At 31.8% G+C, this 13,886-nt stretch overlaps 1 protein-coding gene across 1 annotated transcript; it reads right to left on the reverse strand.

The window, feature by feature from the left end:
- Positions 1 to 707: 707 nt before the first annotated feature.
- LOC123673392 lies at positions 708 to 3,524 on the reverse strand. The gene has a single exon (XM_045607879.1). The coding sequence runs from the start codon at positions 3,522 to 3,524 to the stop codon at positions 708 to 710; it is 2,817 nt and encodes a 938-aa protein (XP_045463835.1).
- Positions 3,525 to 13,886: the final 10,362 nt, after the last annotated feature.

The following is a 13,886-nucleotide window of genomic DNA, read 5'->3' on the forward strand; positions in this document are numbered from 1 at the left end:
GTGTTTGAAATGAAAATAACCATATTGTACCTTTCAAACAGCGAATTACAGCCATCTATTAGTAAGTTATTATTAAATGCCATTTCATGAGCCATAATAGCTTGACAAATAAACATTTTAAAAAACTTGTAAGAAGTCATCAAACAATAGTGACTTATCTGATAACATCATGCATAAAAAATTATTAATCCATTTTTTAATTACAAACAGATAGTTGAATAACTTTAAGAAGAAAGTATGAGAATTATGCAACTATCTATCAGTAAATAATTAAATAATGCTTTAATGACCATAACGTGATCAGATAAGCAGAAAAAGTTAGACGCTTTTCTTGAAGTTTTTTTAAAATGTTTATTTGTTTTATAATTTTTTTTTCGTGGTATTTATTTATCACTGACCCCTGAACAATAAGAATTTAGTTGCTGATATCAGGACCTAATTTAGTTTATTCACAAATTCTTATGGATACCTCTGTTATCTATTAGAAAGTTAAATAATGGTGTAAATTCAAATGTGAAATTCTTCAATAACTTTTTTATTTGAAAACTTGACAATTCAGAACTATCAAAAAACTAAACTCCCTTGATTTCCTGTTCACTCGTCTGTCAAATTAAAAAATGAATTTGGCCTTAACATTTCTCCCCCCTGTGAAGAACTTAAATCTTCACTAAGTGGTCGGAAGGATGCACAGCTTCGTAACAGGTCTTTTATAAATGCCTTTCTTCGTTTGAATTTTTGCCACCCTCACAATACCATAATTTCCTTGGTTTTCCCAAAAACGATGGTCCGCTAAACCAATCTCCATCTTGTTTAAGATCGATATTTTTCAATTCTTTGGTAGCCTGATCTGCTACATTTTCTTCAGAAGGATCCCAGTGCCACTGGAAAACATCTGCATTTTCATGGATTTCTCCTATTCGACATGACACGAACATAGGAAACCTTCTCGACTGGGATCTTATTTGTTTAAGTACCACCAATGAATCAGTCCAATAATGTGTTTCGCGAATTTTATGTTCAACTTCTTCCCATATTTTCTTGGATAGTCTGCATGCCAACACTGCTCCTTGTAACTCTAATTTGGGTATGATTTGCTGAGTCAATGGCGCAACTTTATACTCAGCAGTAACAAAGCAGACATGTGTTTCAGTATTATCCTCCTTTTCTTCTGTTCTGAAGTAAGCAACATAGGAATAAGCCTTATCACGCGCATCACAAAACACATTCGCCTTTATGATCAAAGTTGCCAAAAACCCGAAAGGATCAAATATTGACATGATGATCCGCAAGACCTTCCGTTTCGTTGGTGCTATTGATCCTGATGTTTTTTCAATAGGAATTTTGTGAAAGTTCAGCGAATATATGAATTGGTCAGTTTCTGGAGACCAAGACAATCCAAGAACTCTTTTGATTTCTTGTGAATCAATTTTAATGTTTTTTTCTGATTCAGCACGAAGACATTTTGGAATTGATTCTAGAACCCTCTTGGAGTTACTAATCCATTTCACCATTTCAAAACCAACTTGATTATGAACATAAATTACATCTCGTACTCTTTGAATAGCTTCCTCGTATGTGCTACATGAATCCAAATAATCGTCAACATAATGTTGTCTCTTCATTGCTCTGCTTATTCCAGGGAATTTATCTTCGAAACATTCAGCATTCCTGTTCTTGATGAATTGGGCTACGGATGGAGAAGACACGGCACCGAAGATCATAACATTCATTTCATAAACATCCGGAATTCCACCAAGGTTATTTTCATCATGCCAAAGAAATCGTTGAGCACATCGATCTTCCTTTTTTATTAACACTTGGTGAAACATTTCCCTGATGTCCCCACTAAATGCAATTTTTCCCTGCCTAAAGCGCCATAAAACGGAAACCAAGGAAGGAACAAAGTCTGGACCTTGTAGTAAAAAGTCATTGAGGCTATATCCAAATGATCTTGCAGCAGCGTCAAAGACAAGTCTAATTTTACCGGGCTTATGGACGTTCCACACTGCAAAATGTGGTAAAAACCAGTTTCTCGGATTTTCTGTAATCTCCTCTAACTCTAATTTTCTTGCATAACCCTTGTTGATATAATCCTGGATCTTCTCACGGTACTGCTTTGCGAATTCACAATCTTTCTTCATTTTCCTCTCCATGCAGGAAAGACGGTTGAGTGCGTTTACTTTGCTGTCAGGAAATGCGACATCCATATTTCTCCAAAGGTGTCCAATTTCCCAACGGTTACCAATTCTTTTAGCTGTGCTATTCATGATTTCAAGTGCTTTGCGATCTTCTACTGAGCTGATGATTTTTTCATTCACTCCGAAAGCTTCTAACTTGAAACTATCTTTCACCATACGATGGAGTTCATCATCTTCAATATGTCGGCAACAAAGAGTTGCATGATTCATTTCATTTCCATCAGTTGAATCAGTGAGTGCTCCATGAATAGTCCAACCTAATTTGGATTTGGACATTATAGGTTGATTCATTTTTGGTTGTATGACCTGACGTGGTATAATTAGTCCGCAATTGTCTTGGCCAATGAGAATTTCTGGAGTTGCATTCTCCACGGCCTCTAGAATTTTCCGGTTCAAATGTGGGAAATTCTGAGACAAAAGATCTACATTGATTTTCTGGTTTGGTATACTCAAGTTTTTAACAGTCCTCAAATTTTTCAGATTATAGAAGATTTGTTTATTGCTGTCGGCAGAAATATCAACATCAACCATTTTCGATTCATCCTCGAAATGGGTAATGTTATTTGTCCATTGAAAACGGAGTGGAACGATGGGTCCAGAGAGGTTCAATTTCATAGCTAAATTTTCATCCATCATCGAGCATGTGGAGCCTTCATCGAATAAGGCAAATGTCTTGATTTCATTATAAGGCCCACGAAGTATAACTGGTGCTATTCTCAGCAGAGTTTTTTGATCCACATCGTTCAATTTCGCACAAAATTCACTCGAAGCTGCTGTTTTATCTTGTAAAGTTGGATATGAGCTGTTTGGATCTCTTGCCAGATGAAGAAGACTGCTATGCTTTCCTTTACAACCCATTATACCACATCTCGTTCTGAGGAAACATTTATTAGCCATGTGACCCAATTGGAGACATAGAAAACATAATCTCAAATTCATAACTGATTGTCTTCTTTCTGGTATAGTCTTCTCTATGAATTCACCACATTCCTCTATTTTATGATTCGTTCTCTGGCAAAATACACAAACTTTGGAATTTTCTGCCTTTCTCGGCTCGGACTTTTTTGAAAAACTAACTGTTTCTTTCCTTGACATGTGTTTACTTCTCTGGAATGGATTACTTGTAGAAGCCATAGAATTTACCTCTTCTTCGTACCAATTTGCAAAATCTTCAAGGGATGTTGGTATTCCCTGTAAATCTTTCTGATATTTATATTTTCCCCAGTTGTACTTTTGTATGGTGGGAAGTTTTTCAACAATATTCACTAACATTTCCGGATTGAACAAATATAGTGAAGAATTAACATTTCTCATCGTGACCACCATATTAGTAACTGCGTTTGAGAAAAAAATACAGGATTCCAAACTGTCTTCTTTTACAGGGCTGATTTTCATCACTTTTTCCATGAGAGATAGAACAATCCATTCAGGTCTACCAAAATTCATCTCGAGCATATTGATTATCCTTGAAACATTGCTTGGAGATATTAGAAGAGCTTTAACAGTTTCCCTAGCTTTTCCCTTGAGTGCTCTATCAAGACGAATGAGGTTATCCTGGTCTGATAATCCTTCATTCCACCTTCAATGCATGTTGTGAAAACCCATATTAATGAACGGCAAAAAAAAATGACGTCCCAAAATGGCGGAAGAATCTAGAATTTCCCCCCCCCCCCAAAAGTGGGTCCTGGATCCGCGCCTGACGTATTTGAGTACTTAAGTGTGTTGGTACGCTTACTAGCTTAGTATCAGTTCAACAGTGGTGAAGTACAGAACAGATAATTTTAAAGCTAAAAAGATGTCTTTGGATCATTTATATGAGTTCAGTTTCGAAAAGTTGTACAACGACTGTACAGAAAGGTAATGCTTTTACATCATTGTTTTCTTTAATTATTTTTGAAACAATATAATCGAATGTTATCCTCAGTTTCTGAATGTTGCATTTTTATAAAGAAATTTTTGTTCAATATATGTGTATGAAATGAACGATAACCATATTGTACCTATCAAACAGCGAATTAATATGTACTTTTTTTTTCCTAGGGGTATAACTTTTGAGGAAGACTGCAGCGTATGTCTGAGTAGGTTGACTGGAGAACTGTACCTAACCGATTGCAGGCATTGTTTTCACAAAGAATGCATCGACAGGTGGTGCTCCAGTTCTTCCAAATGTTGTCCGATGTGTAGGACAACGTTAATTTTCGAAGGTACCTTCACTATCTTCGATACAAATTGGCAGAATGTCAATATACATCGTTTCGACAAGATGGACAGTGATGAAGAATATGAAGAAGATGAAGAAAGTGTTGAAAGTGAAGAGGAAAATGAAGAAGATAATAAAGAAGAAACCAACAGGGAAATTTAATTTAAGAGTGATGTTTCCTTCATTAAATTTCCCCTGGTTTATATATCTATAAACTCTTGTTATTTTTGTTTGAGAACAATTCCTATTTTCAGGATTGTAAAAATGTGAATCCTACCAGGATAATGATTGAATATCTATTACCTATTCACAGACTAACGAGTACAGAGCGTAATAATTACTAAATCAGTATGAAACTGTTCAATTATTTACCTAGAAAAATAAGACCAATTAAAGAAATTAAACTCTTCAAGAGACAATTATTCGAACTGTTAATTAAATGTGAACCATATTCTTTAAATGAATTTCTCTATTTCTGTATCGTAATGAGTTCATTACAGTTCTAAAAAACAGTGCTGTAATGAACTCATTACAGCATCGTTTTCAGATATATTTTTCGTTTTGTGGTTGTCTATGCTGACGTCCAATCCTATCAAATTTCAACAAACGTCAATAATTGTCAATATAATATAATTTGGGGATATAGAGAAATGATTTGATACATATTCGCAAACTCTCATAATTCAGGTAGTGTTCAATCGATTTCGTCAGACATAATTCATGAATTTAATGTATAATTGTAAATTATGTCTAAATTCGAAACATACGATTCATATTCAAATTCCGTAATCTGTCAATTTTCGTAACAGTCACACCAACTGCCAAGGTACAATACAAAAGTCACTAGGATATATAATCTGAATTTTTCATTGAATCTCGACAATATTTCGCAAAACTTGACTGAAATAGAGAAAATATCGTCTAATACTCGTTGCAGAAGGCAATTCCAACACTCATGCGTTCCAAAACTCGCTCCTTCGTCGCTCGTTTTCGAATTTCGCATTCGTGTTGGAATAGGAGCCCATTCTGCAACTTGTTTTAGAATATACTATTATAGTCTTTTGTCATGTACAAATATCATAGATATATTAGTTCATTGATTTATTTTTTTGTAAGGAATTTGTGACTTGTTTTTATCATTTTGTAATGTACATACAATTCTGGAAATAAATACCTATTATTATTATTATTATTATCCTAAATTTCAATCTATAACCTTCAAATTTAAGGGAGATAAGGGGTGTGTACCATGATCCTATTACACCCGGTATGTATATTGATGACCATAAGGTTAGCTTCCTCCAAAACAGTTTCCATTATGCATACAGTACCAGGAATACGAAAAAAAAAGATGAAATATAATGACTGTCATTTAATTTTCGATTTAAAATGAATTTCGAACAAGTAGAAACCAAGCCAATCCACAGTATTATTTAGAATTAGGATAAAATATAACAAAATGAAAAAATTGTTTTCCGAGAAGTAAATCAAAAATTTTCACAGCCTTGAAGTCACAGATAAAGGCCACTCCTACTGTTTTTTTTTGAGCTGATTCGCGTGTGAGCTTCTCCTACTATCGGTCTATTTGATTGAAGATGGTTGAAATATGTGCAGTCAGTTTTTGATAATTACCTGAAGCACGCAAGATTTGGTGTTTGAACACGAAATCCAATAATAATCCAAAGACAGTTTGAGGTCGTTTATACAAGAAATTCGTAATTGCCTCTGAAAAGATAAATGATTGTTTTATTGTTGGTTTTTTTCATTCAGACTCAAGACAATTATCTTGTCTATGTCTGAGACCTTTTTCATTGAGGAGAAATATAAAAACTATGAAATTTGTGACAAGAAGTAAATAATACAACTCATTGTAGCTTTTCATCGAAAAAATTTATCTAGGATCAATCGAGTAATTTGAAAAGGAAAAAATTTTATTCGAATGTCTAATATGTATTTAGATATACATATATGTGTTTGAAATGAAAATAACCATATTGTACCTTTCAAACAGCGAATTACAGCCATCTATTAGTAAGTTATTATTAAATGCCATTTCATGAGCCATAATAGCTTGACAAATAAACATTTTAAAAAACTTGTAAGAAGTCATCAAACAATAGTGACTTATCTGATAACATCATGCATAAAAAATTATTAATCCATTTTTTAATTACAAACAGATAGTTGAATAACTTTAAGAAGAAAGTATGAGAATTATTCAACTATCTATCAGTAAATAATTAAATAATGCTTTAATGACCATAACGTGATCAGATAAGCAGAAAAAGTTAGACGCTTTTCTTGAAGTTTTTTTAAAATGTTTATTTGTTTTATAATTTTTTTTTCGTGGTATTTATTTATCACTGACCCCTGAACAATAAGAATTCAGTTGCTGATATCAGGACCTAATTTAGTTTATTCACAAATTCTTATGGATACCTCTGTTATCTATTAGAAAGTTAAATAATGGTTTAATGAACGTGGCATCATCAGATAACCAACAAAAGTTTGACTTAGGTACTCTTAATGAGTGTAGGTACATTTAAAATATTTATTTGTCATATTTATAATGACTTACCTAATGAGGTTGACGGCCATTCTGAAAATTTTAACTATCTAATGTATTATCAGATGAATAATTCTTGGAATGTATCTGTCAACAAATAAGAAACGACAGTTTAACCCTTTTTTGAAATATTTATTTTTACCAAGGTGATAAAATAAATCAGATATAATTGAACGAAAATAAAAATCATATTCTCTTTTCACATTGTTTAGATTGAATTTCGAAACGTTCAACTAAAGAACGAAATCAGTTTGAGTAGTTTGATACTTCAAAATAAATATCGATATGTAATTAATACACTTTGTTACTTCATATAATGTGAAAATACAAGTAAATGAATGGGGACATTTTTTATTCTATTCATTCCACCTTCAATGCATTTTGTGAAAACCCATATTAATGAACGGCAAAAAAAAATGACGTCCCAAAATGGCGGAAGAATCTAGAATTTTCCCCCCCCCCAAAAGTGGGTCCTGGATCCGCGCCTGACGTATTTGAGTACTTAAGTGTGTTGGTACGCTTACTAGCTTAGTATCAGTTCAACAGTGGTGAAGTACAGAACAGATAATTTTAAAGCTAAAAAGATGTCTTTGGATCATTTATATGAGTTCAGTTTCGAAAAGTTGTACAACGACTGTACAGAAAGGTAATGCTTTTACATCATTGTTTTCTTTAATTATTTTTGAAACAATATAATCGAATGTTATCTTCAGTTTCTGAATGTTGCATTTTTATAAAGAAATTTTTGTTCAATATATGTGTATGAAATGAACGATAACCATATTGTACCTATCAAACAGCGAATTAATATGTACTTTTTTTTTCCTAGGGGTATAACTTTTGAGGAAGACTGCAGCGTATGTCTGAGTAGGTTGACTGGAGAACTGTACCTAACCGATTGCAGGCATTGTTTTCACAAAGAATGCATCGACAGGTGGTGCTCCAGTTCTTCCAAATGTTGTCCGATGTGTAGGACAACGTTAATTTTCGAAGGTACCTTCACTATCTTCGATACAAATTGGCAGAATGTCAATATACATCGTTTCGACAAGATGGACAGTGATGAAGAATATGAAGAAGATGAAGAAAGTGTTGAAAGTGAAGAGGAAAATGAAGAAGATAATAAAGAAGAAACCAACAGGGAAATTTAATTTAAGAGTGATGTTTCCTTCATTAAATTTCCCCTGGTTTATATATCTATAAACTCTTGTTATTTTTGTTTGAGAACAATTCCTATTTTCAGGATTGTAAAAATGTGAATCCTACCAGGATAATGATTGAATATCTATTACCTATTCACAGACTAACGAGTACAGAGCGTAATAATTACTAAATCAGTATGAAACTGTTCAATCATTTACCTAGAAAAATAAGATCAATTAAAGAAATTAAACTCTTCAAGAGACAATTATTCGAACTGTTAATTAAATGTGAACCATATTCTTTAAATGAATTTATAGTCTTTGTCATGTACAAATATCATAGATATATTAGTTCATTGATTTATTTTTTTGTAAGGAATTTGTGACTTGTTTTTATCATTTTGTAATGTACATACAATTCTGGAAATAAATACCTATTATTATTATTATTATTATCCTAAATTTCAATCTATAACCTTCAAATTTAAGGGAGATAAGGGGTGTGTACCATGATCCTATTACACCCGGTATGTATATTGATGACCATAAGGTTAGCTTCCTCCAAAACAGTTTCCATTATGCATACAGTACCAGGAATACGAAAAAAAAAGATGAAATATAATGACTGTCATTTAATTTTCGATTTAAAATGAATTTCGAACAAGTAGAAACCAAGCCAATCCACAGTATTATTTAGAATTAGGATAAAATATAACAAAATGAAAAAATTGTTTTCCGAGAAGTAAATCAAAAATTTTCACAGCCTTGAAGTCACAGATAAAGGCCACTCCTACTGTTTTTTTTGAGCTGATTCGCGTGTGAGCTTCTCCTACTATCGGTCTATTTGATTGAAGATGGTTGAAATATGTGCAGTCAGTTTTTGATAATTACCTGAAGCACGCAAGATTTGGTGTTTAAACACGAAATCCAATAATAATCCAAAGACAGTTTGAGGTCGTTTATACAAGAAACTCGTATTTGCCTCTGAAAAGATAAATGATTGTTTTATTGTTGGTTTTTTTCATTCAGACTCAAGACAATTATCTTGTCTATGTCTGTGACCTTTTTCATTGAGGAGAAATATAAAAACTATGAAATTTGTGACAAGAAGTAAATAATACAACTCATTGTAGCTTTTCATCGGAAAAATTTATCTAGGATCAATCGAGTAATTTGAAAAGGAAAAAATTTTATTCGAATGTCTAATATGTATTTAGATATACATATATGTGTTTGAAATGAAAATAACCATATTGTACCTTTCAAACAGCGAATTACAGCCATCTATTAGTAAGTTATTATTAAATGCCATTTCATGAGCCATAATAGCTTGACAAATAAACATTTTAAAAAACTTGTAAGAAGTCATGAAACAATAGTGACTTATCTGATAACATCATGCATAAAAAATTATTAATCCATTTTTTAATTACAAACAGATAGTTGAATAACTTTAAGAAGAAAGTATGAGAATTATTCAACTATCTATCAGTAAATAATTAAATAATGCTTTAATGACCATAACGTGATCAGATAAGCAGAAAAAGTTAGACGCTTTTCTTGAAGTTTTTTTAAAATGTTTATTTGTTTTATAATTTTTTTTTCGTGGTATTTATTTATCACTGACCCCTGAACAATAAGAATTCAGTTGCTGATATCAGGACCTAATTTAGTTTATTCACAAATTCTTATGGATACCTCTGTTATCTATTAGAAAGTTAAATAATGGTTTAATGAACGTGGCATCATCAGATAACCAACAAAAGTTTGACTTAGGTACTCTTAATGAGTGTAGGTACATTTAAAATATTTATTTGTCATATTTATAATGACTTACCTAATGAGGTTGACGACCATTCTGAAAATTTTAACTATCTAATGTATTATCAGATGAATAATTCTTGGAATGTATCTGTCAACAAATAAGAAACGACAGTTTAACCCTTTTTTGAAATATTTATTTTTACCAAGGTGATAAAATAAATCAGATATAATTGAACGAAAATAAAAATCATATTCTCTTTTCACATTGTTTAGATTGAATTTCGAAACGTTCAACTGAAGAACGAAATCAGTTTGAGTAGTTTGATACTTCAAAATAAATATCGATATGTAATTAATACACTTTGTTACTTCATATAATGTGAAAATACAAGTAAATGAATGGGGACATTTTTTATTCTATTCATTCCACCTTCAATGCATTTTGTGAAAACCCATATTAATGAACGGCAAAAAAAAATGACGTCCCAAAATGGCGGAAGAATCTAGAATTTCCCCCCCCCCAAAAGTGGGTCCTGGATCCGCGCCTGACGTATTTGAGTACTTAAGTGTGTTGGTACGCTTACTAGCTTAGTATCAGTTCAACAGTGGTGAAGTACAGAACAGATAATTTTAAAGCTAAAAAGATGTCTTTGGATCATTTATATGAGTTCAGTTTCGAAAAGTTGTACAACGACTGTACAGAAAGGTAATGCTTTTACATCATTGTTTTCTTTAATTATTTTTGAAACAATATAATCGAATGTTATCTTCAGTTTCTGAATGTTGCATTTTTATAAAGAAATTTTTGTTCAATATATGTGTATGAAATGAACGATAACCATATTGTACCTATCGAACAGCGAATTAATATGTACTTTTTTTTTCCTAGGGGTATAACTTTTGAGGAAGACTGCAGCGTATGTCTGAGTAGGTTGACTGGAGAACTGTACCTAACCGATTGCAGGCATTGTTTTCACAAAGAATGCATCGACAGGTGGTGCTCCAGTTCTTCCAAATGTTGTCCGATGTGTAGGACAACGTTAATTTTCGAAGGTACCTTCACTATCTTCGATACAAATTGGCAGAATGTTAATATACATCGTTTCGACAAGATGGACAGTGATGAAGAATATGAAGAAGATGAAGAAAGTGTTGAAAGTGAAGAGGAAAATGAAGAAGATAATAAAGAAGAAACCAACAGGGAAATTTAATTTAAGAGTGATGTTTCCTTCATTAAATTTCTCCTGGTTTATATATCTATAAACTCTTGTTATTTTTGTTTGAGAACAATTCCTATTTTCAGGATTGTAAAAATGTGAATCCTACCAGGATAATGATTGAATATCTATTACCTATTCACAGACTAACGAGTACAGAGCGTAATAATTACTAAATCAGTATGAAACTGTTCAATCATTTACTTAGAAAAATAAGATCAATTAAAGAAATTAAACTCTTCAAGAGACAATTATTCGAACTGTTAATTAAATGTGAACCATATTCTTTAAATGAATTTATAGTCTTTTGTCATGTACAAATATCATAGATATATTAGTTCATTGATTTATTTTTTTGTAAGGAATTTGTGACTTGTTTTTATCATTTTGTAATGTACATACAATTCTGGAAATAAATACCTATTATTATTATTATCCTAAATTTCAATCTATAACCTTCAAATTTAAGGGAGATAAGGGGTGTGTACCATGATCCTATTACACCCGGTATGTATATTGATGACCATAAGGTTAGCTTCCTCCAAAACAGTTTCCATTATGCATACAGTACCAGGAATACGAAAAAAAAAGATGAAATATAATGACTGTCATTTAATTTTCGATTTAAAATGAATTTCGAACAAGTAGAAACCAAGCCAATCCACAGTATTATTTAGAATTAGGATAAAATATAACAAAATGAAAAAATTGTTTTCCGAGAAGTAAATCAAAACTTTTCACAGCCTTGAAGTCACAGATAAAGGCCACTCCTACTGTTTTTTTTGAGCTGATTCGCGTGTGAGCTTCTCCTACTATCGGTCTATTTGATTGAAGATGGTTGAAATATGTGCAGTCAGTTTTTGATAATTACCTGAAGCACGCAAGATTTGGTGTTTAAACACGAAATCCAATAATAATCCAAAGACAGTTTGAGGTCGTTTATACAAGAAATTCGTAATTGCCTCTGAAAAGATAAATGATTGTTTTATTGTTGGTTTTTTTCATTCAGACACAAGACAATTATCTTGTCTATGTCTGTGACCTTTTTCATTGAGGAGAAATATAAAAACTATGAAATTTGTGACAAGAAGTAAATAATACAACTCATTGTAGCTTTTCATCGAAAAAATTTATCTAGGATCAATCGAGTAATTTGAAAAGGAAAAAATTTTATTCGAATGTCTAATATGTATTTAGATATACATATATGTGTTTGAAATGAAAATAACCATATTGTACCTTTCAAACAGCGAATTACAGCCATCTATTAGTAAGTTATTATTAAATGCCATTTCATGAGCCATAATAGCTTGACAAATAAACATTTTAAAAAACTTGTAAGAAGTCATCAAACAATAGTGACTTATCTGATAACATCATGCATAAAAAATTATTAATCCATTTTTTAATTACAAACAGATAGTTGAATAACTTTAAGAAGAAAGTATGAGAATTATTCAACTATCTATCAGTAAATAATTAAATAATGCTTTAATGACCATAACGTGATCAGATAAGCAGAAAAAGTTAGACGCTTTTCTTGAAGTTTTTTCAAAATGTTTATTTGTTTTATAATTTTTTTTTCGTGGTATTTATTTATCACTGACCCCTGAACAATAAGAATTCAGTTGCTGATATCAGGACCTAATTTAGTTTATTCACAAATTCTTATGGATACCTCTGTTATTTATTAGAAAGTTAAATAATGGTTTAATGAACGTGGCATCATCAGATAACCAACAAGAGTTTGACTTAGGTACTCTTAATGAGTGTAGGTACATTTAAAATATTTATTTGTCATATTTATAATGACTTACCTAATGAGGTTGACGGCCATTCTGAAAATTTTAACTATCTAATGTATTATCAGATGAATAATTCTTGGAATGTATCTGTCAACAAATAAGAAACGACAGTTTAACCCTTTTTTGAAATATTTATTTTTACCAAGGTGATAAAATAAATCAGATATAATTGAACGAAAATAAAAATCATATTCTCTTTTCACATTATTTAGATTGAATTTCGAAACGTTCAACTAAAGAACGAAATCAGTTTGAGTAGTTTGATACTTCAAAATAAATATCGATATGTAATTAATACACTTTGTTACTTCATATAATGTGAAAATACAAGTAAATGAATGGGGACATTTTTTATTCTATTCATTCCACCTTCAATGCATTTTGTGAAAACTCATATTAATGAACGGCAAAAAAAAATGACGTCCCAAAATGGCGGAAGAATCTAAAATTTCCCCCCCCCCCAAAAGTGGGTCCTGGATCCGCGCCTGACGTATTTGAGTACTTAAGTGTGTTGGTACGCTTACTAGCTTAGTATCAGTTCAACAGTGGTGAAGTACAGAACAGATAATTTTAAAGCTAAAAAGATGTCTTTGGATCATTTATATGAGTTCAGTTTCGAAAAGTTGTACAACGACTGTACAGAAAGGTAATGCTTTTACATCATTGTTTTCTTTAATTTTTTTTGAAACAATATAATCGAATGTTATCTTCAGTTTCTGAATGTTGCATTTTTATAAAGAAATTTTTGTTCAATATATGTGTATGAAATGAACGATAACCATATTGTACCTATCAAACAGCGAATTAATATGTACTTTTTTTTTCCTAGGGGTATAACTTTTGAGGAAGACTGCAGCGTATGTCTGAGTAGGTTGACTGGAGAACTGTACCTAACCGATTGCAGGCATTGTTTTCACAAAGAATGCATCGACAGGTGGTGCTCCAGTTCTTCCAAATGTTGTCCGATGTGTAGGACAACGTTAATTTTCGAAGG

Source organism: Harmonia axyridis, chromosome 2, assembly GCF_914767665.1.
Source record: "Harmonia axyridis chromosome 2, icHarAxyr1.1, whole genome shotgun sequence".
NCBI lineage: Eukaryota > Metazoa > Arthropoda > Insecta > Coleoptera > Coccinellidae > Harmonia > Harmonia axyridis.

Excerpts from the sequence above, each read along its gene's own strand:
- LOC123673392 (XM_045607879.1), bottom strand. The coding sequence starts at position 3,524 with ATGGTGGTCACGATGAGAAATGTTAATTCTTCACTATATTTGTTCAAT.